Below are 27442 nucleotides of genomic sequence, written 5' to 3'. Positions count from 1 at the left end.
AGGGGTGGTACTACTAGGGGAGGGGTGGTAGGGTTAGGGAAGGGGTGGTTCTACTAGGGGAGGGGTGGTAGGGTTAGGGGAGGGGTGGTACTACTAGGGGAGGGTGGTACTACTAGGGGAGGGGTGGTACTACTAGGGGAGGGGTGGTACTACTAGGGGAGGGGTGGTAGGGTTAGGGGAGGGGTGGTACTACTAGGGAGGGGTGGTAGGGTTAGGGGAGGGGTGGTACTACTAGGGGAGGGGTGGTAGGGTTAGGGGAGGGGTGGTACTACTAGGGGAGGGGTGGTGGGGTTAGGGGAGGGGTGGTACTACTAGGGGAGGGGTGGTGGGGTTAGGGGAGGGGTGGTACTACTAGGGGAGGGGTGGTGGGGTTAGGGGGAAATAGTAAAGAACAAAATATTGGAAATGATGCGAACAATTACATTGATAGAACCCACAATCTGCAATATTAAAGATGATCTAGAGTGAGGAGCTCCATACATTACACACGTCAAATAATGAATTACAGAACATTTAACTCCAATCATATGTCATCTTGGCACTGAACTTGTCCAGGCTGTAAGGTCAGAAACACAGGACTTGTTCTCTCTTTAAAGCCTGATCTGGCTCCCAGTAATGCATGGCCTGGTTTCATGTCAATATTCCCCCACCTGGCCTATCTCCCTGGATCTCCCTGGCCAATCCACAGACAGTCAGAGGGGAGGGGATTGACCTTAAAAGCCAGAGGCAAAAGGCTGAATTTCATCTGCTCATTGGGATGAATCCAATTCATTTAAACATGTCCCAGAACTTGAAGTAAGCCAAACTGTATGTAAGCCAGTATATGATAATGAAACAAAACCCTTTTAAGTATTGTCAAATCGTATTTCCAAGGAAACAATTTATTGTAAACACAGCATTCTACAGTATATTGTCTGGACAAAGGTCACCAATGATTTGACATTTCTTTAAAGATTGAAAGCATTTGAATTGATGTACATGAGAAATGGAAATCAGTTAACAAAAGGTAATTAAATCAACATTAACATTACTATAAAATGACTGGTTAAGTTAAGTACATTAACTTCTAATGTAAGAACTTTACCATAACACATATAACATTGACACATACTGTCAACACATACTATCACATACTGATAACATATACAATAAGTACAACATTTCAATCTGGATTAGTTTGGGATTGAATAATGCAAATCATTTCAGTGGTATTTTCATATTTTCTCACCTAGAAACAATGTGGATAAGGCATGTATATACTGAATAGACGTTGTCTATATACTGAATAGATGTGTTCTCTGTATGCATGTCTTAGAATAGTGAATGTATTATCCACATTAGAATATGAAAGGAGTGATAGTCCGAGGAGATGGTCCATAAACACAGTAAGTCCCTGCTTTGTTACACTTCCAGAATAACTAACGGCAAAATACAGACTGACAGACAGATAGACAGACAAACATGCAGTATTTTATATCACGTTATGTACGCTTTTTAAGGTGGATATGTTGGCTAAAGGCTATGCTATTATCTGTTAATAGCATACTGTATGAAATGTATGGACAAGCACAGGTTCCAGTGCAAGTAACATTGACCACTTTTTCTGATGAGCTTTTGCGAGTCATTAAAATGTGACTTGGAGCGTCCAACTGAACACTCCTGGAAATACAAAGCACTCCTAGAAATACAAAGCACTCCTGGAAATACAAAGCACTCCTGGAAATACAAAGCACTCCTAGAAATACAAAGCACTCCTGGAAATACAAAGCACTCCTGGAAATACAAAGCACTCCTGGAAATACAAAGCACTCCTGGAAATACAAAGCACTCCTGGAAATACAAAGCACTCCTGGAAATACAAAGCACTCCTGGAAATACAAAGCACTCCTAGAAATACAAAGCACTCCTGGAAATACAAAGCACTCCTGGAAATACAAAGCACTCCTAGAAATACAAAGCACTCCTGGAAATACAAAGCACTCCTGGAAATACAAAGCACTCCTAGAAATACAAAGCACTCCTGGAAATACAAAGCACACTCCTGGAAATACAAAGCACTCCTGGAAATACAAAGCACTCCTGGAAATACAAAGCACTCCTGGAAATACAAAGCACTCCTGGAAATACAAAGCACTCCTGGAAATACAAAGCACTCCTGGAAATACAAAGCACTCCTGGAAATACAAAGCACTCCTGGAAATACAAAGCACTCCTGGAAATACAAAGCACTCCTAGAAATACAAAGCACTCCTAGAAATACAAAGCACTCCTAGAAATACAAAGCACTCCTGGAAATACAAAGCACTCCTGGAAATACAAAGCACTCCTGGAAATACAAAGCACTCCTGGAAATACAAAGCACTCCTGGAAATACAAAGCACTCCTAGAAATACAAAGCACTCCTAGAAATACAAAATGGACTGTATTTAGGATAAATGCAAAATAGCAATTCCCAACTCTAAGCAATGGTTGACTCACAAAGTGCCGTGCAAAATGAATGAATGACTTTAGAATCTGTTGACTATTATCTTGGTATAATTCATACAAACAACAAGGTACAAACATTTAGTTGACCGAAAGTGCAAGACCAATTAAACAGTTAACAGCAAAATACATCTAGCTTGTATCTACAAATATACACTGATGCAGAATAGAATATATCAACAACATTCCAGGTACTGTTTATAACCTTGAGGCACTAAAAGGTGTTCATTGTAACATGGATCGTCGTCATCATTGTCTCACCACAGATCCAAAATAGACTCAGGCCTATGTTCCAATCTGCCACACGAGGTGACATGTGACAGACATGCTGTTTCACAATCCTAAACATCTTACCCTATTCAACTTAGAGAGAGGTTGTTGTACATAAATTCATGTTCATGACAAACCTTAATGACTTGATTCACTCTTGTTCATTGAGTGCAGTAACTTGGGGTATATACTTTCTGTAAACACATCCCATATACATTGTACTACAGTGCCAAGACAGCCATCATATTTCACAAATATGCACTTAACCATATACAGTAAATGTAAGATATTTTCCCAAAACATGCATATCTTGACAGGTCAAATGAATGGGCGTAAATCTGAAAATATATCATATTTAATCTAGGATATCACATAATGTTTCATATTCCACTATCTAAAATAAAGTGAAATGTTAATAATTCGTTGTTCAGTTTATATGCCAAAATTCTAAGGTTTTACAATGCATCCAATCTATTCCTCAAATACATAAAAATGTATCCTTCTTAACAGGGTAACAGATAAAAAAACAAAATTATTGTTTAAGCTTGTTTACTGGCATTCATTATACAGAGTAAAACTATCAAACATTGTATTAGTGTAACATGCTGGTATTTGGACTATTTATCTCTTGTTTTTCCATTGTAGGTTCAAAAGCACTGCATTGGGAATGATAACTTTTCTCCAGTTATCACTGAGATAACATTGTGCTATTCTGATGTCATCATAGACAGAATGTACCGGCCTCACCTTATCCTGAACATACATGCACCTGCACCTGTAGCTGTAGTTGGAATGTTCTGTGAGAGGCCTGGGTGGGATTTTGACAGTATGGAGGTGTTGCCTCTGGCTGCTTGAGGTACGTCAGTGTAGTTAACTATATGTCCATGTCCACAGGGCGGAGCTCCCCGGTCTTGTGTTCCTGCACCCACAGCTCTCGGTCTTTGGCTGGGTCCACACTCTGAAGCAGCTGATCCACTGGCTCCACCGTCTGCCAACACACACACACACACACACACACACACACACACACACACACACACACACACACACACACACACACACACACACACACACACACACACACACATCACACATGAAGCCAACACTGACACATCTCATAGACAATGTAAATGCTTAGAGAACTCATAGATGCTCATACAGAACACAATGAGGGGAGAGACAGACACTTCTATCCATAGTGGACAGGGTTAAGCGTACTGTTTCTGGAGACACATCGAGCTGCCTTTTGCTAATACAACTGAAGGCAAAGAAGTGTGCCAGCGGGTATCAGCTGAGCTTGTTATAGTGGCCCTCTAAAGGACAACCTCCTTATTAGGCTGATCAGTAGTGTGTGCCACCTGTAATTGTCCTTCACCATCAACCAAAGTGGCACTACCCTTGGTACAGGACCCTCAACGTCTCGTTAGATCTGCAGGTGTTTGCACCTCCTACATGAGGAGAGCATCTGGGTTCCTTCTCCCTGTTCAAGTATGGCCCAGTGAAACAGTCAGCAGGGGGTGATAACAGCTGGTGAAGGGGTGACAGTGGTATGGTGATCGAGTTTGGAGGCAGTGAAATCATTTTAACTGTTTGGCCAGCATTTTCACAACAAACATGCTTACCAACATGTTGATCTGAGTACATTGCACAAATCCTTTGTATTGGGATACTTGATCTAAAATTGTTAGCTCCTAACAAGGATCTGATTTTTAAAAATCAACATACACCACACTCCAAATGACCTATTTCACTGATGACCATTCTGTTTTACTGTAGCACTATGCTCTCCAAAAGACCTAATTCAAGGATGACCATTCTGTTTTACTGTAGCACTATGCTCTCCAAATGACCTATTTCACTGATGACCATTCTGTTTTACTGTAGTGCTATGCTCTCCAAAAGACCTATTTCACGGATGACCATTCTGTTTTACTGTAGCACTATGCTCTCCAAATGACCTATTTCACTGATGACCATTCTTTTTACTGTAGCACTATGCTCTCCAAAAGACCTATTTCACTGATGACCATTCTGTTTTACTGTAGCACTATGCTCTCCAAAAGACCTATTTCACTGATGACCATTCTGTTTTACTGTAGCACTATGCTCTCCAAAAGACCTATTTCACGGATGACCATTCTGTTTTACTGTAGCACTATGCTCTCCAAATGACCTATTTCACTGATGACCATTCTGTTTTACTGTAGCACTATGCTCTCCAAAAGACCTATTTCACTGGTGACCATTCTGTTTTACTGTAGCACTCTGCTCTCCAAATGATGACCATTCTGTTTTACTGTAGCAAAATGACCTATTTCACTGATGACCATTCTGTTTTACTGTAGCACTCTGCTCTCCAAATGACCTATTTCACTGATGACCATTCTGTTTTACTGTAGCACTATGCTCTCCAACTAGCACTATGCTCTCCAAAGACCTATTTCACTGATGACCATTCTCCAAATGACCTATTTCACTGATGACCATTCTGTTTTATTTCACTGCTCTCCAAATGACCATTTCTGATGACCATTCTGTTTTACTGTAGCACTCTGCTCTCCAAATGACCTATTTCACTGATGACCATTCTGTTTTACTGTAGCACTATGCTCTCCAAAAGACCTATTTCACTGATGACCATTCTGTTTTACTGTAGCACTCTGCTCTCCAAATGACCTATTTCACTGATGACCATTCTGTTTTACTGTAGCACTCTGCTCTCCAAATGACCTATTTCACTGATGACCATTCTGTTTTACTGTAGCACTATGCTCTCCAAATGACCTATTTCACTGATGACCATTCTGTTTTACTGTAGCACTCTGCTCTCCAAATGACCTATTTCACTGATGACCATTCTGTTTTACTGTAGCACTATGCTCTCCAAAAGACCTATTTCACTGATGACCATTCTGTTTTACTGTACCATTCACTCTGCTGCTCCAAATGACCTATTTCACTGATGACCATTCTGTTTTACTGTAGCACTATGCTCTCCAAAAGACCTATTTCACTGATGACCATTCTGTTTTACTGTAGCACTCTGCTCTCCAAATGACCATTCTGTTTTACTGTAGCACTCTGCTCTCCAAATGACCTATTTCACTGATGACCATTCTGTTTTACTGTAGCACTCTGCTCTCCAAATGACCTATTTCACTGATGACCATTCTGTTTTACTGTAGCACTCTGCTCTATTTCACAAATTCTGACCTATTTCACTGATGACCATTCTGTTTTACTGTAGCACTATGCTCTCCAAATGACCTATTTCACTGATGACCATTCTGTTTTACTGTAGCACTCTGCTCTCCAAATGACCTATTTCACTGATGACCATTCTGTTTTACTGTAGCACTATGCTCTCCAAAAGACCTATTTCACTGATGACCATTCTGTTTTACTGTAGCACTCTGCTCTCCAAATGACCTATTTCACTGATGACCATTCTGTTTTACTGTAGCACTCTGCTCTCCAAATGACCTATTTCACTGATGACCATTCTGTTTTACTGTAGCACTATGCTCTCCAAATGACCTATTTCACTGATGACCATTCTGACCATTCTGTTTTACTGTAGCACTCTGCTCTCCAAATGACCTATTTCACTGATGACCATTCTGTTTTACTGTAGCACTCTGCTCTCCAAATGACCTATTTCACTGATGACCATTCTGTTTTACTGTAGCACTCTGCTCTCCAAATGACCTATTTCACTGATGACCATTCTGTTTTACTGTAGCACTCTGCTCTCCAAATGACCTATTTCACTGATGACCATTCTGTTTTACTGATGACCAGCACTATGCTCTATTTCCTGATGACCAAAGACCTCCAAATGATTTCACTGATGACCATTCTGTTTTACTGTAGCACTCTGCTCTCCAAAGGACCTATTTCACTGATGACCATTCTGTTTACTGTAGCACTCTGCTCTCCAAATGACCTATTTCACTGATGACCATTCTGTTTTACTGTAGCACTCTGCTCTCCAAATGACCTATTTCACTGATGACCATTCTGTTTTACTGTAGCACTCTGCTCTCCAAATGACCTATTTCACTGATGACCATTCTGTTTTACTGTAGCACTCTGTTTTACTCTCCAAATGACCTATTTCACTGATGACCATTCTGTTTTTTACTGTAGCACTGTTTTACTGCTCTCCAAATGACCTATTTCACTGATGACCATTCTGTTTTACTGTAGCACTCTGCTCTCCAAATGACCTATTTCACTGATGACCATTCTGTTTTACTGTAGCACTCTGCTCTCCAAATGACCTATTTCACTGATGACCATTCTGTTTTACTGTAGCACTCTGCTCTCCAAATGACCTATTTCACTGATGACCATTCTGTTTTACTGACCTATTTCACTATGCACTGTTTTATGCTCTCCAAATGACCTATTTCACTGATGACCATTCTGTTTTACTGTAGCACTCTGCTCTCCAAATGACCTATTTCACTGATGACCATTCTGTTTTACTGTAGCACTCTGCTCTCCAAATGACCTATTTCACTGATGACCATTCTGTTTTACTGTAGCACTATGCTCTCCAAATGACCTATTTCACTGATGACCATTCTGTTTTACTGTAGCACTCTGCTCTCCAAATGACCTATTTCACTGATGACCATTCTGTTTTACTGTAGCACTCTGCTCTCCAAATGACCTATTTCACTGATGACCATTCTGTTTTACTGTAGCACACTATGACCATTCTGTTTTACTGTAGCAAAAGACCTATTTCACTGATGACCATTCTGTTTTACTGTAGCACTCTGCTCTCCAAAGGACCTATTTCACTGATGACCATTCTGTGTTACTGTAGCACTCTGCTCTCCAAATGACCTATTTCACTGATGACCATTCTGTTTTACTGTAGCAGTCTGCTCTCCAAATGACCTATTTCACTGATGACCATTCTGTTTTACTGTAGCACTCTGCTCTCCAAATGACCTGACCATTCTGTTTTTTCACTGATGACCATTCTGTTTTACTGTAGCACTCTGCTCTCCAAATGACCTATTTCACTGATGACCATTCTGTTTTACTGTAGCACTCTGCTCTCCAAATGACCTATTTCACTGATGACCATTCTGTTTTACTGTAGCACTCTGCTCTCCAAATGACCTATTTCACTGATGACCATTCTGTTTTACTGTAGCACTCTGCTCTCCAAATGACCTATTTCACTGATGACCATTCTGTTTTACTGTAGCACTCTGCTCTCCAAATGACCTATTTCACTGATGACCATTCTGTTTTACTGTAGCACTCTGCTCTCCAAATGACCTATTTCACTGATGACCATTCTGTTTTACTGTAGCACTCTGCTCTCCAAATGACCTATTTCACTGATGACCATTCTGTTTTACTGTAGCACTCTGCTCTCCAAATGACCTATTTCACTGATGACCATTCTGTTTTACTGTAGCACTCTGCTCTCCAAATGACCTATTTCACTGATGACCATTCTGTTTTACTGTAGCACTCTGCTCTCCAAATGACCTATTTCACTGATGACCATTCTGTTTTACTGTAGCACTCTGCTCTCCAAATGACCTATTTCACTGATGACCATTCTGACCATTTTTTACTGTAGCACTCTGCTCTCCAAATGACCTATTTCACTGATGACCATTCTGTTTTACTGTAGCACTATGCTCTCCAAATGACCTATTTCACTGATGACCATTCTGTTTTACTGTAGCACTCTGCTATTTCTCCAAACTGACCTATTTCACTGATGACCATTCTGTTTTACTGTAGCACTCTGCTCTCCAAATGACCTATTTCACTGATGACCATTCTGTTTTACTGTAGCACTCTGCTCTCCAAATGACCTATTTCACTGATGACCATTCTGTTTTTTACTGTAGCACTATGACCATTCTGTTTTCTCCAAATGACCTATTTCACTGATGACCATTCTGTTTTACTGTAGCACTATGCTCTCCAAATGACTATTTCATTTGACCATTCTGTTTTGATGACCTATTTCACATTCTGTTTTACTGTAGCACTATGCTCTCCAAAATGACCTATTTCACTGATGACCATTCTGTTTTACTGTAGCACTATGCTCTCCAAATGACCTATTTCACTGATGACCATTCTGTTTTACTGTAGCACTATGCTCTCCAAATGACCTATTTCACTGATGACCATTCTGTTTTACTGTAGCTGATGACCATTCTGTTTTACTGTACTATGCTCTCCAAAAGACCTATTTCACTGATGACCATTCTGTTTTACTGTAGCACTCTGCTCTCCAAATGACCTATTTCACTGATGACCATTCTGTTTTACTGTAGCACTCTGCTCTCCAAATGACCTATTTCACTGATGACCATTCTGTTTTACTGTAGCACTCTGCTCTCCAAATGACCTATTTCACTGATGACCATTCTGTTTTACTGTAGCACTATGCTCTCCAAAAGACCTATTTCACTGATGACCATTCTGTTTTACTGTAGCACTCTGCTCTCCAAATGACCTATTTCACTGATGACCATTCTGTTTTACTGTAGCACTCTGCTCTCCAAATGACCTATTTCACTGATGACCATTCTGTTTTACTGTAGCACTATGCTCTCCAAAAGACCTATTTCACTGATGACCATTCTGTTTTACTGTAGCACTATGCTCTCCAGATGGTAACCATCACACAAAGTGCAACCTATGTTGTATATTTGATTATTTAACATAACTGTTCCAAACTGCTCATCAATTAACTAGGCTGACCATGGCCAGTCTGGTCTTACAGACTAGACGTGACATGGTAAATGTAAATACAGGACACTCAAATTAGTATGATATGTTACGTTTGGCATGGTATCATAAGGCAGAAGGTTACCGGTATAACGCGAACGCCTAGCAATCCAAAGTTTGCATACTCGAATCTCATCACAGACAACATTAGCATATTAGCTCATTAGCAACTTTGAAACTACTTACTACTTTTTAGATACTTTGAAACTACTTAGCACAGGGGTCTCCAACAGATGGATCTCGCAACTGACAAAAACAAATCTCCCAAGTATCAGAGACCGTAAGCTCCCAGCTACAATCTAATCAACGCAACATTGACATCACCATTGGTTAGCCACTATTCGCAAAAAAAGCCAAATCCAACACGATATCTGCCAATTAATTTCTTACCCGGCAGGAGTACTGTATATCATGAGTAAGTATATCATTTGTGTCTATTATTTGCAAACGTTACCGTTAAATAAGCATCAGTAGTACAGAACCATTGCTAGACCGGCACATTAGATGGCACATTGCTCATTCTCTAGATGCACAATTAAAGGGAAATTATACTCAAAATCTAAATGCGTTTTATTCCAGACCAAAAATATAAGGTCTTCTGTTGTGACTCTAAACATCCAATTTCGTTGTTTCTCTATGAACAAGTGTAATTTTGAAAGTGAAAAACAAAAACAATCTTAAAACAGGAAAAATAAAACTGAAAAAACATAATTTGGGAAAATATAAAACAATTTGGATTTTATAGAGCCTCCCCTTAGATTTGTTTATTGACCATTTTTAAAAACAGGTATATTGACAGAAAACATCATGCACTACTTTCTCCTGTACACTAAGGTCCCAGGGAAGAGTTGGAGGGGAGAGGAGAAGAGAAGAATGTGACTATTTTAAAGCTAGGGAAAAAATGAGTAGTTCCTGACATGTTTCATTTTTTAGAAGTAGCTCTCATGCCAGAAAAGGTTGGAGACCCCTGACTTAGCATGTTAGTGTAACAGTATAGACTCTACGTCCGTCAACCTTGCCCCGACCTGGTCGCGACCCAGGGACGCTCTGCACACATTAACAGTTACCCTCGAAGCATCGTTACCCATCGCTCCACAAAAGCCGCGGCCCTTACAGAGCAAGGGGAACCACTACTTCAAGGTCTCAGAGCAAGTGACGTCACCGATTGAAATGCCACTATCGCTAACTAGCTAGCCATTTCACATCGGCTACATTAGCTAAACCTTCCCCTAACCCTAATCTAACCCTTAAACTAACTCCTAAAACTAACCTTAACCAAACTTTAACCCCTAACCATAACCCCTAGCCTTAGCCACCTAGCTAACATTATAATTCATAATTCTTAACATATCATACATTTGGCAAATTTGTAACATATTGTACAAATTGCAATTCATCACATATTATACGAATTGTAATTCGTAACATATCATACATCTACAAATTAACACATACCATACAAAACGTAACATATCATTCTAATTGGGGTGTCCCAGATGTACTTTTACTATGTTACATCAAGGTCGGTTACGGTGACCGTATTCTACCCTTGAGTCCAGGTTGTCATGACTGTCAGATTGGTTGTCTGACTCCAGCAAACAGCCACATGTTCTGTCAGGCTGACTCAAGGGAACCGCCACTTGTACTGTAAGTGAAATGGACACATGGCTCACACTTTGGTTGAACATGTCAGTTTCATGTCGCAGCGTTGTGTACAGGCGTAAATCCTGTCGTATCATCTCCACCCTCTCAACCTCAAGTCTCTCCAGCTCCTGAAGAACAGAGGGAAATACATAGACAAAGGAATCAACCTCACTGTCAAAGATAATGATGAACGTGATCAGCTTTTATTGTTTGTTGTCAACAATGAGACTATGAAGAGTTAGTTCAATTGTATTACCAGGCTTGTGGTGACCATCTCCTCAAACCACTTGGACTGGGCCCGGTTGTACAGGTCCACATTGTGCATCAGGTCATCACCTGTAGAGAACAGATTCAGAGTGGTCATTCAACACAGTGTGTTTGACTAGGAGGTAATACTCAACAAATCAACATTAAGTTGCTGGTATACCTGTGCAGTTAAATTGAGGTAGTTAAATATGAAGTACTACCGGCTTGAAGTATTTACTACATTAAATGTAGGCCCTAAATTAACTTATGCATGAGGAAAAGTGTGCATGAACTCAGTCCTTATGTCTCCAGCAAAGGGCACTCAGTAACCATGCCTGTTGCAGTGTGGGACATCTCTATCGATGCAACGTAATGCAGAGGCTAACCTCCGATGCTAACCTCTGATGCTAAGTCTATTAAAGCTTGGTTAAATAGGGTTGAAGAAAAGTGCAAAGCAAATGTGACCTAGAAACGTTCTTCTACATTTCAGTTCAATCTATTAGACATATATTACAAAGGCCTACTGTAGAAAGTGTCATGACTGTCCTGATCAGGTCAGGTTACAGGAGACCACAACCCTACAGATTATCTCTCAACCTCAACAGAGGAGGAGAGATCTAGGGGTCTGAAGATGTGGGGGTTTTATGACCCCTCACGCCCCTGGTAAATCTCAGGCCACAGACAAATTCCTTTGTCCTGTTACTATGGAGAACCAGCATCAGAACATTAAACATGAAATAAAGGGACTTTGGAATGGTTTCCGTCGGCCACAATGGTGGTCGTGATGATAGATGGAATATGAACATGTATGTCATTTTTGTTCAGTTATTAAAGGTTAATAGATGACGTTATTACGAAAACATTAATAATAATAAATAATATATGCCATTTAGCAGACGCTTTTATCCAAAGCGACTTACAGTCATGTGTGCATACATTCTACGATAACAACATTAGACCATTAGACCATAACAACATTAGACCATTAGACCATAACAACATTAGACCATTAGACCATAACAACATTAGACCATTAGACCATAACAGCATTAGACCATAACAACATTAGACCATAACAACATTAGACCATAACAACATTAGACCATAACAACATTAGACCATTAGACCATAACAACATTAGACCATAACAACATTATACCATAACAACATACAACATATAACAACATTGTAACGTGAAGAGTTTTCCTAGTATATGTTTGATGTTTATACATTGTACATTGTGTGGAAAAAGTCCATATCAAAGGGAATGTTTTGGTAAAGATGAAATGATAAGTTAGTTGTCTAAAATTGGATTTGAGAAAAACCTAGACCTTGCTCTTAACTAGGTACGCCCAGAGAATTGCCCTAAAGGCAGTTACGCCCACTTCTGACCCAAGGGTATAAAACCTGTGAGTAAAGAATTTACAGAAGACTACGTGACCCAAGTTGCAGCCAAGGTCTAAAAAGTCAACGAACCCAGAACCCAAGCTACGGATGAGTAGCTGTGTCTAAGCGGGTGAATTCAAGCCGGACCCCCTTAGCATCCAATCCCAGTGAATAGTGGTATCTAAAAGGTTTCATTCCTATGCTGTGAGCTCTGAGCTGTCTGTCCTCGGAAGACCCCTTCCATAGCAAGGGTGAGGGAACAGACTCCTAAGCAAAAAGGACACTGACATCGTGAGGACGACCAGAAAGGCGCGCCAGAGAAGTGCATCATCGAGCAGCCTGAACGGTCCACGTGGAGGATCCACAGATAACTTCCCCACATAATTACATCATTATATTCTGACCCATAAGAGCGGCAGTTTGGGGCAAGGCTAGGGTTAGAATAGAATAGCTGACAAATTCACCTAGATGTATATTTCTCTCGTGTACTTTCTTTTTTCTCTCTCTTTTGAAATCCCCATTGTGGGTAACACGCGCCATAGTGTGTTGGCCCGTTATACTAAGTTCTAATCAATAGCCTATAATGTGTTTTGTCTATGTGTATCTTTTATCATCATTTTAGCTTTTTAGTAAATAAATATTCAACTAAGATTGGTGTGGTACGAATTCATTGGTGAGACCCGGATCTGAACTCATTGGTGAGACCCGGATCCGAACTCATTGGTGCAGATTCACGGACTATACAACGTTCAGAACGAGATTTGGGAAATAGAAACTCAATAAAAATGATTTTTCCCATGTCGCTCCAGGTTAATGAGTTAATAATTGCTTGATTCAGTTAATCGCGCAATTAGAAACTTTAATCATTCGATGAGCAACAGTCGTCACATTAACTAATGCAACGTCACGACAAAAGGGTGTAAGAAACAACCTAAAACAAAACTACAGAGGAAGTTATTTTACAATCGAGCCTCTCCAATAATAGCACATCTCAATCTATATGGTAATGAGGCCAGGGTCTTTAATGACATTTGCCCCTGTAAAAAGTAAAAGACACAAGGCAGACGTCATCTAAAGCGTGCCTAACGGGATCTATTGATTAGAGCTGTGAACTGAGACTAAGGATCTGAGTGGGAGAGAGAATGAACAAGATGACGACTTTTAATTATTTATTTTTTCATGATGGCTTTTTCCTCTAAAGTGTGTGCGTAGATATGTACGGAAAAGCAATTACAATCTTGGCACCGGAACTATTTGTACGATCATATTATCTGGAATACAGAGAAATGGGAGCCCCAGGCATTGTACTGCATGGCTGATCATACCCTCATGTTATCGGAATTAAGCATATTCACTATGATTCCACATTCAAATATAAATGCAAAGCAAGACGTGTTTGTCTCCTAAGCACATGATAATGCAATATATATGAGAGATACAGTACAACACAAAACACTGGAAAATATACTTGCAGTATAACAGATGGTTTTAATTATAAATTAAGAAACATTGCTCAATATTTTAACTGTGCTAATTGCTTAGTATGATTACATTTCTATTGGCTGCTGTTGGCAGTGAGCTTTAGTGTTGTTCTCAAACCCCATCCATGTCTGACTGAACCCTCCCACATTCCCCATCTGACTGCAGCACAGCCCCACCTCACCCCCTCTGCCTCCTGCTGGGGAAAACATAGTCTTCTTAGGCAACACAGTCTGGGAATCCACCCCAAGTCTGAACCCTGAGCGTGTGAAACATATCTGCACTGTCCGCAACCCTGTCTCCATTTACACAACAGGCCCGGCCATGTGATCCATGTTGCCAGATCTGACTGTTTGGGATGCCTGGCTGGTCCGGATGGGACAAGTCCTCCATTGACACTCTTGTTCACTGCGACCAAAAGATTAGCCCTGGGGATTGTGGTTAATGGTCCTCTCCTAGCCGACTTATTATCCCACCATAAAAATAGATCATTAAACTTATTTCCATGTTGAAATACTACGGGCTCTCTTTTGCAATGTTTTCTGGTGTTGTGCCAGGGGGTGCTTCCCTCAACAGAGTTCTCACTCTTTCGGCTATTCCTCTTGCTGCTTATGAAAACACCACTACAACTTTACACAATGGCAGCATAACATCACAAGGGTAGGCAATTTGCGTGCAATGCAAGAGTGGCCTCAAAAGGGGCTTACGCAACATAAAAGCCGCTGCTCAGCGATACAGGGCTGATTTATCAAGAAACACCGCTGTGGGTGAATTGAACGGCTCAGATTTGAAAGGAGAAAGGCAATTTGTCGCCTTCAGAAGTACACTGTGGTAAGTTAATAAAAAGCACACCTGAGAATGCAGCATGCTTTGGGTGCATGTTCTCTCCTCTCTGGGGGTAGAATCGGCACTGCTATGCTGGTGTTTCATGGAACTGTGACGTGTGGCTGCTCTACATATGATGCAATGTGTGTTTAACCCCTGACCTGCTTGTGTGGATTTCCGCCGGGCCTTCTTGATGTCCTCCTCGTGTTTGTTCATGTGCTTGATGTCCAGCTGCTGGGTCTTCACTTCCAGATCTTTCTGCCGGTCTGCCAGGGCTTTACGGGCCTACATCAACCCAAGCAGCAGTGTGAATACAGAAACAATATGAGTCATTTCATGCTAATCCTCAGATCTACTGAACCTACAGCTATTACCACAGTTATGGCAGCCCTTTCATCTCGGCTACCTATTTCCCCACTCAAATCCCGGCCTCATCCCTTAATCTATTCTTATTTCACATCACAGGATCTTCCTTCATCTCGTCTGTTGAGGCAATTCTCCAATGTCATGATGTAACACTGTTGGAAATGTAAACACAGCACTTGGCAGACACGAACCGTAAACCCACAAAATCTCCTGTGTTTAATGGATGCCTCAACTCAAATAAAACGAACAGGACGTTATGATCGATTGATTAATCTAGTCTATATGATTACCATGGGGAGAAAGATAGGCAACAAAAAGCAACAGGTTTTTCCTGAGCAGAAAAACAGTTCATCTTATAATACGTTGAATGGTTTCAATAGTCCAACAGAATAATGCTGTGGTGTAGTCAGATCATCTGTCACGTTCTTTATTTCCTTTGTTTTGTCATTATTTAGTATGGTCAGGGCGTGAGTTGGGATGGGCAGTCTATGTTTGTTTTTCTATGATTTGGGTATTTCTATGTTTCGGCCTAGTATGGTTCTCAATCAGAGGCAGGTGTTATTAGTTGTCTCTGATTGAGAATCATACTTAGGTAGCCTGGGTTTCACTGTGTGTTGGTGGGTGATTGTTCCTGTCTCTGTGTTTGCACCAGATAGGGCTGTTTTAGGTTTTCACGTTTCGTTAGTCTGTTCATGTGTAGAGTTTTTATTAAAGAACCATGACTAGAAACCACGCTGCATTTTGGTCCGCCTCTCCTTCACAGCAAGAAAACCGTTACAGAATCACCCACCACAACAGGACCAAGCGGCGTGGTAACGGGCAGCAGCAGGAGCGGCGCAAAGAGGAATGGACATGGGACGATGTATTGGATGGCAAGGGTTGCTACACATGGGAGGAGATCCTGGCGGGAAAAGATTGCCTTTCATGGGAACAGGTGGAGGCAGCTAGGAGAGCAGATGGAGCCGGAGAGAGGAGCCGGCGATATGAGGGAACACGGCTGGCAAGGAAGCCCGAGAGGCAGCCCCAAAAATTTCTTGGAGGGGGGCACACAGGAGGTGTGGCGAAGCCAGGTAGGAGACCTGAGCCAACTTCCTGTGCTTACCGGAGGGCGAGAGAGACCGGGCAGGCACCGTGTTATGCGGTGGAGCGCACGATGTCCCCAGTGCGGGTGCATAGCCCGGTGCGGTACATTCCAGCTCCTCGTATCGGCCGGGCTAGAGTGGGCATTGAGCCAAGTGCCATGAAACCGGCTCTACGCATCTGGTGTCCAGTGCGTCTCCTTGGGCCGGCTTACATGGCACCAGCCTTGAGCACGGTGTCCCCGGTTCGCCTGCATAGCCCAGTGCGGGCTATTCCACCTCGCCGCACTGTCAGGGCGACCGGGACCATTCAACCGGGTAAGGTTGGGCAGGGTCGGTGCTCAAGAGCTCCAGTGCGCCTGCACGGTCCGGTCTATCCGGTACCACCTCCACGCACCAGCCCTCAGGTGGCAGCTCCCCGCACCAGGCTTCCTGTGCGTGTCCTCGGCCCAGTACCACCAGTGCCAGCACCACGCATCAGGCCTACAGTGCGCCTCGCCTGTCCAGCACTGCCAGAGCCTTCCTCCTCTCCAGCGCTGCCGGAGTCTCTCGCCTGTTCAGCGCTGCCAGAGCCCCTGCCCTTCTGTCCAGAGCCTCCGCCCCTCTGTCCAGAGCTTCCGCCCCTCTGTCCAGAGCTTCCGCCCCTCATTCCAGAGGCGCCAGAGCTTCTCAGTCCAGCGCTGCCAGAGCCTTCCTCTCCAGCGTTGCTAGAGCTTCCCGTCTGCCCAGCGCCATCTGAGCCACCCGTCTGCCCAGCGCCGCCTGAGCCACCCGTCTGCCCAGCGCCGCCAGTGCCGCCAGTCTGCCCAGCGCCGCCAGTGCTGCCAGTCTGCCCAGCGCCGCCAGTGCTGCCAGTCTGCAAGGGGTCGCCGGTGCCGCCAGTCTGCCAGGGGCCGCCAGTGCCGCCAGTCTGCCAGGGGCCGCCAGTGCCGCCAGTCAGCCAGGGGCCGCCAGTGCCGCCAGTCAGCCAGGGGCCGCCAGAGCCGCCAGTCAGCCTGGGGCCACCAGTCGCCAGTGCATCATCCCTAAACCACTTTTTATGATATTAATTTTGGATCATTTAAAGCTTCTATGGGAAAACCTGAATTGTAGGACAATGATTATAGGATGCTTTGGTTTAGAATGGTCCATACCTTCTCCACGCCTGCATAGCGGCTGGCCAGCTGCTTCCTGAGGTCTATGATGTGGTGATCATACTTCTTCAACTCCTTCTTGAAGTTGTCTCTGAACGTTAGCAGGGGCTTCTCCACCTCACACTGGAGCTGAAGAGGTACAGTTATTACAGTTGTAATTGATATGTACTTATATGTAACTACACTGTAACTACATTGTATCTGCCTATGTAACTACTATATAAATACACAGATTTAGAGTCCTGGTAGTCCTATACAGGATATATGTGACCTAGCTGCATAAAGCATGGATACAATGAAAAATTCACATAGGCCCACCCCATCAGCCGTGGTGTCTCCGAGCTCAGAGGAGAGGGGATCATGGCGTGCTGCATGTCCGCAGCCTGGGGCTCATCAGAAGACACCAGTAATCAGTCAGACAATGGAGGCTTTGTAAAGCTTCAAGGCTACCTCTGCTTTATATTAAGCATTCTTAAGACCCAGTAGAGTTTTTCCTTCACTGGTAAATGCTGCTGTAAGCCCCCCCCCCTCCCCCTCTTTTTCTTTGCCCATGTCAGACCAGAGTGAGGTAAACAAACACCCCAATACGTGGTCATAGAGGCCTTGGATTGACCAAAGGAACACATAAATAAACTGACTGCCAGCTAAGCCTTCTCTAAGGGCTCCATAGCCCATAGAAAATACATCTTATAATGTTATTGAAGGTATGAGTGAAGCATGGATGTTGTCCACTTCCGTCAGTTCACATGGAGATTTTAGAATGTTCTTGGTCTGTTACAGTACATGCAATCTATAACATCCACAGTATCTTCTAGCAGGACAGTAGGCTACCTTATTGGAGAACTTGAGGTGGACTTCAGCCTCATCATGACAACTCCTCTTCAGCTGGGCCCAAGCTTCCCCAAGGGTTCTGGAATGGGATCAAACAAGAGACATCAACCAAACTGGATAGAATGGATGGGAAAACACCCAAGTAGCAAACAGGTATATGGTGAAGAATATAGAACGAATAGAAGTCTATTCTGTTAACTCACTCACCCTTCCTCCTGAGCAGCCAAGGGGCTCTGGGAGAGCTTGGAGAGGTTCTTAGAGTATTCATCTTCAATCTTTATCCTGCAACGGACAAAGACAGCCATGGGGCTCTAAAGTATGGGACTCCAGGGAAGACCAATAGAGGAGAACATTTTTTAAAAGCTGACAGAGTTTCAGAGGAGCATTGGGGCATGGAGACACTGTCCTCCAGTATATCGCCGACACCCAAAGACATACAGCACTGTGGCCACTATGATGCTCAAAGCCTATTATTCTGTGCTGAGAAGATATCAAACAATATCCTGTAACAACAGCCTGGATATGAGTTAATGCACTTTCCTGTGGAAAGGCCAGAGATGGGAATGATGTGAGGCTATTTACTCATGGCCACCCTGAGGGCGACTCAGAAAGACCAGCCATATTTCTGTGACATTCAATTATCCCACAAATACCCATTAACCAATACACATCTGAGTAAACCTGTCCTCTACGGGAGGTCACGAAGGCCATTCCAAAGAAATGGATATGGCCAGAATCTGACATCAGGTCAGCTGTCTCACTGAACCAATGAAGAATGGTCAGCCCTCAATTAGAATGTTGGGGAATGGGACCTTTAAATGAATTGTGTGAATAGAGTCAGGGGAAAAAGTGAAAGTCCACTTAATTATCAAGTCTATTGAGTCAATGGGAACTTTTGTTGTGGGCGCAAAATGGGGCCTCTTGCTATGCTGAAGCCTATGAAAGCATATGTTTAGGACGTCTACTTTATGTACGTCTACAACGTTATAAACCTAGTACAGTACAACACATGTATCTGAATTCAGATGTGCATGGGGATGATACACCTGGGGCAGCAGCTAGCCTGGAAGTCAACCGTGTCGGGTCAGTCCCCAAGTCGACTAGCTGAAAAATCTCTCCATGTGCCCTTGAGCAAGGCACTTAACCCTAATCGCTCCTGCAAGTCGCTCTGAAGAAGAGCGTCTGTTAAATAAATACAATGTAAATATATGAATAGATACTATAGAGTGGAGCCAGGTTGTCAAGGACAAAATAACCCACGCTCTACAATAACATAATGACAAGAGAACCCTGTTTCACCCTGATAAGACATGACAAACAGTCCAAATAAGATTACGATCAAAAAAGATACAATAAATTCATCAATAACATTTCCCAACACAAAAAAATACACAGTACCACTGACCCCTTCCAAGCTGACTATGTTGTGTTACCTCTCCCGGACAAACTCAGCCATCTCTTTCTGCATCTGTTTGCCCTTGAGCTGTTTCTGCAGCAGCACCTCAAAGCCGCCCACAGAGGGGGTCCCTTGGGGGTCCTTCTTGTCAGTCTGAGGGAGAGGATGGAGCATCAATCACACACGCAGACGAATACAGCCACAGACTTCATTTCATGGAGAAAATGACATTGAGTGTGTGTGTGTGTGAGTGGTGAGGGGTGTTGGGGAGTGTGTGTGTGTGGATGAGTGTATGAGTCAGAGAACTACAAATGTATGTGTCAAGGAGTGCATGCGCACGTGGGTGTGTTCGTCAGTTGCGTGTGAGTTATGAGTGTGTGTGTGTGTCTAAGGGTTGAACAAGGAGCAGCACATCCCACTATGTGTAACAGGATGCGGATACGACAGGGAGTGATGTGGTAGCCCCACGTGAACCAGAGGTGACAGATTCAATTCACACAATGGGCTTGAGCTTTGGCTGAGTGGAGCACATTATGCCACAGAAATACAGACAGCCACTGAGAACAACCATCCAAATCACAGTTCAGTGAAAAGAGGCTTCTGTTACAATCATGTTTGTAGACACATGAATTTGCGTTAATATGACAGACAAAATCTACCCTTTTGGATTCAAAGTCATATGTAACAGGGATGAGATTCCTATAAACATAGGAAGTAGGGATCTTGTTCTATGAGCTGGAGAGTGGTTTAGAGATGTCAGGGCGCTATCTTACCCAGAAGTAGTCACAGTAGCTCCACTCATTGGGCTTCAGTAGCTGCTGCTCTGGCTGATCTGGCATCACACTGGGCAGCGGGAAGGTGACACAGTTGATCTGAGTGCAAAAAAAGAGTGAATGTGGGAGAAACGCTATGGTTAGAGCAGACATCAAAGATGTCATTTGTGGGAGATGTGCATAGAAGCTTCTCATTTGGAGACGGGACATGGAGGCTCGGTTTTTGTCTGTCATGAGGATGGGAGTAAAGGTCAGGAATGAGTAAATACTCTCAGGGGGTGTTGGTCATCAAGATGGTGACCCAGAGAATCCTCAGAGGTGGAGGGGGGGGGAGACATGGAGGGGGACAGATGAAGGGGAGAGGGACAGAGAAATAGGGAGAGAAAAGAGAGGGGGGAGAAAGAGAGAGCACAAACCGGCCAGTCCTGGCCTTACGATCCTTACACTTATTTGCGATAAACTAAAACAACATCATAATGAAGAGAAAGACCTACAATCAGTGATACAGAGGAAACAACCAACAACAACCCAAACCACTGTAGAGCGGAGTCACAGCTTAACACACCCAGCAATCAGACTGAATACACACTCTGGTCCACAGCGTCTTCAATTACCCTTAGAGGACTGCAATTATGTAATGTTCACCATCTGTAACCTCTCCCTGCTGGCACAACAACATGTCTTCTATCTATGCCATACTGCCAATGACATCCCAGCAGACTACATGGACATCCAGACATGCTGAATCTCAGATGCACAAATATGTATCATGTGTTCACTGCTTGGCTAAAGCACACGACAAGGAAAAAAACACACTGTGCACATTTCTACTAGCTGATTACCATATTTGCTTATGTAACTATGACATTGTTTGACGCTTTGTGTTGCAAATCATTGAGCCTATTGGGAGTTGAAACTATTTAGAATTAGGGAAATATTTAGAGATGTTCCTGAGAAAAAACAGTCCAAACAATGGAAGCAAGCCCGAAAAGCTATTCTGTAATAAATCCTAACACGAGCTCCGTTCTTTCCTGAAGGCAACCAGCCATCTGCAGAGATCTCCAACTCCTGCTTGAAATCAGTTCTATCAATGGCCCCTGGATATCTAATATGTACACACTAACACCCACATACGGACAGGCAAGAGAAAGGAGGTGCACCAATCAGACACACACACACACACACACACACACACACACACACACACACACACACACACACACACACACACACACACACACACACACACACACACACACACACACACACACACACACACACACACACACACACACACACACACACACACACACACACACACACACACACACACACACACACACCTATAAGTCTGCATAATATGAAAGCTTCCACACACCACATGAGATACAGTAGTAGGAACACACATAGAAGTGTCGTAGACTCTTTCAAACGCTACACAACAGGATTTACATAGTTGGTGGAGCCCAATCACTTTGTTCATTTTCTGCCTGAGAGATCAGACTGATTGTCACGGACACCAGATTGTCCATCACACTGACTCGCCATCTATCACTGCTGTTGTTTATCTCCTGCTCACATCCTCCAGAAAATGAGACCATCTATCTGCAGCATGGCTGTCTCTATAGCTCACTACTCTTTTATGGGCTCTTAGTGGGGTGCTACACTGTTAGGACTCAGAGATTCATATTCATTACCTCTATGAAAACCAGGGAGAATTGTATGGCACTGTTGGCACTATGTGGTTTATAGTAGTTGATGTTTTTGGACAGTCAGCAAATCGAGGGTGTTATGGTTCAGCCTGACAGTGTTATGGAGGTTCTGAGAGGCAGGCAGGGTCATAGCTTATGAATGATTCACATGATGATGGTCATTCCTGTAGTTTAGAACAGACTAATTACACTTACCCCCAACAGCAGACAGTATTGACAAGTGCCAGTTTGCCTAATCAACCAGAGGGACAGTCTGTCCTCTACCTGCATTCATTATACAGTCATTTCCACCCTAAATGCTGAGGTAAATGTAGAAAGGTTCATTTATTGCCTGGACGTTTAAAAATTGTGAGCTGGGCCTCACACATTGGAATGGTTTAGCTCTGCTGAATAGACAGAAATATCACTAACAGCATGGAAAATAACCCAGTTTTAAAGACATAAAACACAGAAAATAACCCATGCTTAAAGACATAAAACACAGAATATAACCCATGGTTAAAGATATGGGTTATAAAACACAGAATATAACCCATAAAACACAGAATATAACCCATGCTTAAAGACATAGAACACAGAAAATAACTAATGCTTAAAGACATAAAACACAGAATATAACCCATGCTTAAAGACATAAAACACAGAATATAACCCATGCCTAAAGACATAAAACACAGAATATAACCCATGCTTAAAGACATACAACGCAGAATATAACCCATGCTTAAAGACATACAACACAGAATATAACCCAGTTTTAAAGACATAAAACACAGAATATAACCCATGCTTAAAGATATAGAACACAGAAAATAACCCATGCTTAAAGACATAAAACACAGAATATAACCCATGCTTAAATACATACAACACAGAATATAACCCATGCTTAAATACATACAACACAGAATATAACCCATGCTTCAAGACATAAAACAGAGAACATAACCAGTGCTTAAAGACATAGAACACAGAAAATAACTAATGCTTAAAGACATAAAACACAGAATATAACCCATGCTTAAAGACATAGAACACAGAAAATAACTAATGCTTAAAGACATAAAACACAGAATATAACCCATGCTTAAAGACATAAAACACAGAATATAACCCATGCCTAAAGACATAAAACACAGAATATAACCCATGCTTAAAGACATACAACACAGAATATAACCCATGCTTAAAGACATACAACACAGACAATAACTAATGTTTAAAGACATAAAACACAGAATATAACCCATGCTTAAAGACATACAACACAGAATATAACCCATGCTTAAAGACATAGACAGTGTATCAACACATAAATCTCTTGCCACCTTAGCTAACACTATCAGAAAATAACTCTTCCCCCGGCACACACACACACACACACACACACACACACACACACACACACACACACACACACACACACACACACACACACACACACACACACACACACACACACACACACACACACACACACACACACACACACACACACACACACACACACACACTGTAGGGTACTCAGCCACTGTTGCTATGCGACAAATTACTTTTGCTGTAAAGGCACAATCCCCCATAATAACAAAAGATTCCAAGACGTCCTCCACTATTCTCAGAATGCTGTTGCATCCTCCAACTGTGTTCATTCATTTAATGAGTGATTATTGTGTGCCCGCTTTGGTAAAACATTTTCTATTAATAATAATCAAAAATAACCCATCTGAGTCTTCCAAACAACACAAGATGACACCCCAACAAGCTGTTACTTAAAACATGCCTGGCTATTCAGATGATTCAGCCCTGTGCATCTTCCTTCCATCACACTCAGGACCAGCCTTATAATACGGAGGAGACAAGGTAACAACAAGGTTACGGGTCTATTGGTCTCAAATCAGCGGAGGCTGGTGTCACTTTAAATGGGAGGATAGGCTCATTAAAATTGATTAAAACACATTAAACACACCGTTCCATTCACTACATTCCAGCCATTAGTATGAGCCATCCTCCCTTCACCAGCCTCCACTGTCTCTAATGGAGGGGCCATGATCCATCTATATGGGATCTGAGTCTGTCCATGACAGCTGGAAGACAGGTCATGTGACGCAACATGCATCATGGGACAACAGAAAAACACCCTCCTGGACTGACATCATGATGAACGCCATACTCAGCATCAACGACTACAACCTCCCATTATTCCATCATTACACGACACCACTTCTTCTATGCAATGAATGAGTCCCTAAACAAAGCCATGAATATCAATTATCACAGACCAGTTACCCCATTCATGCGATTTCTCTTTACACCGCAAAGTATAAAACTGCATTATAATGGAATGAATGTCGCCTAATCTAGTGGTCTCCTTTTCTGAGATGTTCAGTGCTTGATCCATTCATATTTCTACAGAAGACATGACGTCATGGTTAAATGTTGAGGATGTGTACAGACCATCATGTCTCATGTAGGATTGGATAGTACACTGAGGATTGGGGTGCACAACAGCACCCCAATCCTTTGTCAACGATGCCATCAATCAAGCCCTATCAAACAAAGCTCACCTGTAAAAAAAAGATCTACAGATAAAAAATAAAAAAAGTTTTCTATTTTTCCACAATATCAATTCAATTCGTTTTCTGAATGGCTCCAGTGTTTCCTATGGCAGTCTTTTCCATTTCAGCACCATTAATCAGTGTGCTATTGCTTTTGTAACCATGGAAACTGGCCTTGCTTGCATCTCTCTGTGCAGGTCGGTGGGGCTTCACAATAGGCAGACTGACAGCTCCCGTGGCTGGAGCAGGCCAGCGAGCCCACCGAGCAGAACCAACACTGGGCACACACAGAACTGTCTGTCAGCCCTCAGCCCAGCACTCACCATCTCCTCATACATTCCTCATTATAGGTTACATAACCACGAGGTCCAGTGTCAGAACAACTTAAACACTCTGAGGGATGTTCTACATAAATCTGGTTACATGTGGTCCACACAAATCCCTAATTTGTTAGAAATGAGTTTCTATATTTCTGAGTATAATGAGTTGAATGAATGCTGGTTATGGATACGTGGGAGTAGGAATTCAAGATGCGTGTGTGATGTAAATGTTTTCAGTAGCTGTTGTTGATGGAGAGTAGAACGGCATTATAATCATGGCTGTAATGTGGAAGTGTTGATGTTGTGTTTTGGTGAATGCAGTCCTGGGTGAACTGCATTGTCCTGCAGCCATGTGGGGTCCATTGGGGGGTGGGAGGGATGCAGCATTACACTCACATAATATATTTCTATGTTTTCTAGAGAAGAAGACTCAGAGAGCTCGTCAGATTCTGGATCTGTCAGAGAGAAATATACTCTAAATATACCCAGAGATGTCAACTGTCAGCTACAAAGATCTTGTGCTTTTCAAGAAAATCAATGCCCATCATACATTGAAAGAGTATGAAAAAAATATAATATAATAAATAATAATATATGCCAAAGAGCTTTTATACTTACAGTCATGTGTGCAAAAATGGGTGGTCCCGGGGATCGAACCCACTACCCTGGCGTTACAAGCGCCATGCTCTACCAACTGAGCTACAGAATATGACTTTGCTGCATGGGATACCTATTCTTACTCAAAGTCTGCGGCAGCTTCTGTGAACTGAGAGAAATCTGAACCTCTTCATTGCTTGAGGACGCATCTCCTGTGTGTAAATGCCGCTTGTGCAAGCCTCAGTCCCAAACCCACAAGACTGATAGAAGGGAGTAGACACAGTACAGTCAATGAGAAAAAGATTAGCACTGATTAAGACTAATGTTCTATCCAATAGGCTGTTTGGTGTGGCAGCAGTGTTCCTGCACTGTGGGTTCCCCCATCACTCCACAGAGATCTGCAGCCAAACACAGAGGCTACACTGCTACACGGACACACTGTAGCATAGTGGGTAGATGCAGTACATTTTAACGTTGGCAGATGGTGGAATGAAATACACAAACATCTAGCCTATTGTCGGGTAAAAATGGTTATCTTCTGTCTTCTGTTCAATTATCTCAAAAGGGAATAATCCTAGATAAAAAATAAACATTCTGTCACATCTGCTGTTTCTCCCTGGTGTAATGGTGCACAGGATCTGTATCCTAAACACAGTCTGAGGCTGCTGTTGCTCTGAGAGAGAAAGGGAACAACAGAGATAGACAGAGAGAGAGAAACAGAGAGAGATAGAGAGAGAGAAACAGAGATAGACAGAGAGAGAGAAACAGAGAGAGAGAGAGAGTGAGAACAACACAGAGAGAAAGAGAGAGTGAGGGCGACACAGAGAGAGATGGGTAGTGAGATGGAGAGGTTCTGGGTTTTGGATCTCCAGGGTACTCACTGTTATCTTGGTCTCCTTGATCTCCTTGTTCTGCCTCTTAGCTGGCGAATTGTTCCCCGGGTTCTGTTGGGAGAGACAGGAGGCATCGTCAACGTCAAAGCTCTCCTCGGTGTCAAAGCTGGCCGCCTCCATCATCACACAACACCTCTACTCCTCCTGCTCCTCTCTCTGCTCCTCTCTCTGCTCCTCTCTCTGCTCCTCTCGCTGCTCCTCACGGGGAAACCCTGCTCCTGCAACTGAGGCTGCCTCTCACAGCCTGCTGCCTGCCTGACGTGGTGAGTCGAGTGGAGACGCGTCACAGGGGTGGGGTGGGGGTGGGGGTGGGGGTGGCGGGGTGGGGGTGGTGGGGTGAGTAAGGGGCTGGGGAGAATAGAGGGGGATGTGTGGAGTGGAGGGAGGGGGTGGATGCGGTTGGTCATAGTCCTAGGAGCGTGACGAGACTGTCACCCGAGTCTGGAGGTTGACGGCAGGGGGAAGATGCAGTGAGGAGCCCTGTGTCTCCCTACTGTCCATACTGAAAACTAGTGAGACAACACATGGATGGAGCCAGCGGAAGAGAGCGAGAGAGAGAGTGCTTTAGCAATGTAAACATATGTTTCCCATGCCAATAAATCCCCCTTGAATTTAGTTGAGAGATGGAAGACTGAAGGAGAGGTGGGGATTTATTTACACATTCGATCACCAT

At 43.0% G+C, this 27442-nt stretch overlaps 1 protein-coding gene and 1 long non-coding RNA gene across 2 annotated transcripts; both read right to left on the bottom strand.

Annotated features, from left to right (window-relative positions):
- Positions 1-837: 837 nt before the first annotated feature.
- Positions 838-27011, bottom strand: LOC124016122 (growth arrest-specific protein 7-like). Its single transcript, XM_046331653.1, has 10 exons — positions 26758-27011; positions 20693-20791; positions 19957-20072; positions 18731-18805; positions 18524-18602; positions 17693-17821; positions 15276-15399; positions 11435-11514; positions 11208-11306; positions 838-3742 (listed from the first exon to the last, which is right to left on the bottom strand). Exons 1-10 carry the CDS (start codon positions 26890-26892, stop codon positions 3629-3631), a joined length of 1050 nt encoding a protein of 349 aa, XP_046187609.1. The 5' UTR covers positions 26893-27011; the 3' UTR covers positions 838-3628.
- Positions 6775-7444, bottom strand: LOC124016123. The gene is made up of 3 exons (XR_006835312.1): positions 7163-7444; positions 6930-7091; positions 6775-6808 (listed from the first exon to the last, which is right to left on the bottom strand). It is a non-coding gene; the product is annotated as an uncharacterized LOC124016123 (long non-coding RNA).
- Positions 27012-27442: the final 431 nt, after the last annotated feature.

This window comes from Oncorhynchus gorbuscha, linkage group LG26 (assembly GCF_021184085.1).
Source record: "Oncorhynchus gorbuscha isolate QuinsamMale2020 ecotype Even-year linkage group LG26, OgorEven_v1.0, whole genome shotgun sequence".
Lineage (NCBI taxonomy): Eukaryota > Metazoa > Chordata > Actinopteri > Salmoniformes > Salmonidae > Oncorhynchus > Oncorhynchus gorbuscha.
This window is presented reverse-complemented; position numbering and strand designations above follow the sequence as displayed.

Bases quoted from the DNA above. Each gene is read 5' to 3' on its own strand.
- LOC124016122 (XM_046331653.1), bottom strand. From the start codon at position 26,892: ATGATGGAGGCGGCCAGCTTTGACACCGAGGAGAGCTTTGACGTTGAC. The intron at 20,792-26,757 runs GTGAGTACCCTG...TTTTGCACTCAG, and splicing joins TCAAGGAGACCAAGATAACA to ATCAACTGTGTCACCTTCCC. The intron at 11,307-11,434 runs GTAATACAATTG...TCTGTTCTTCAG, and splicing joins AGATGGTCACCACAAGCCTG to GAGCTGGAGAGACTTGAGGT.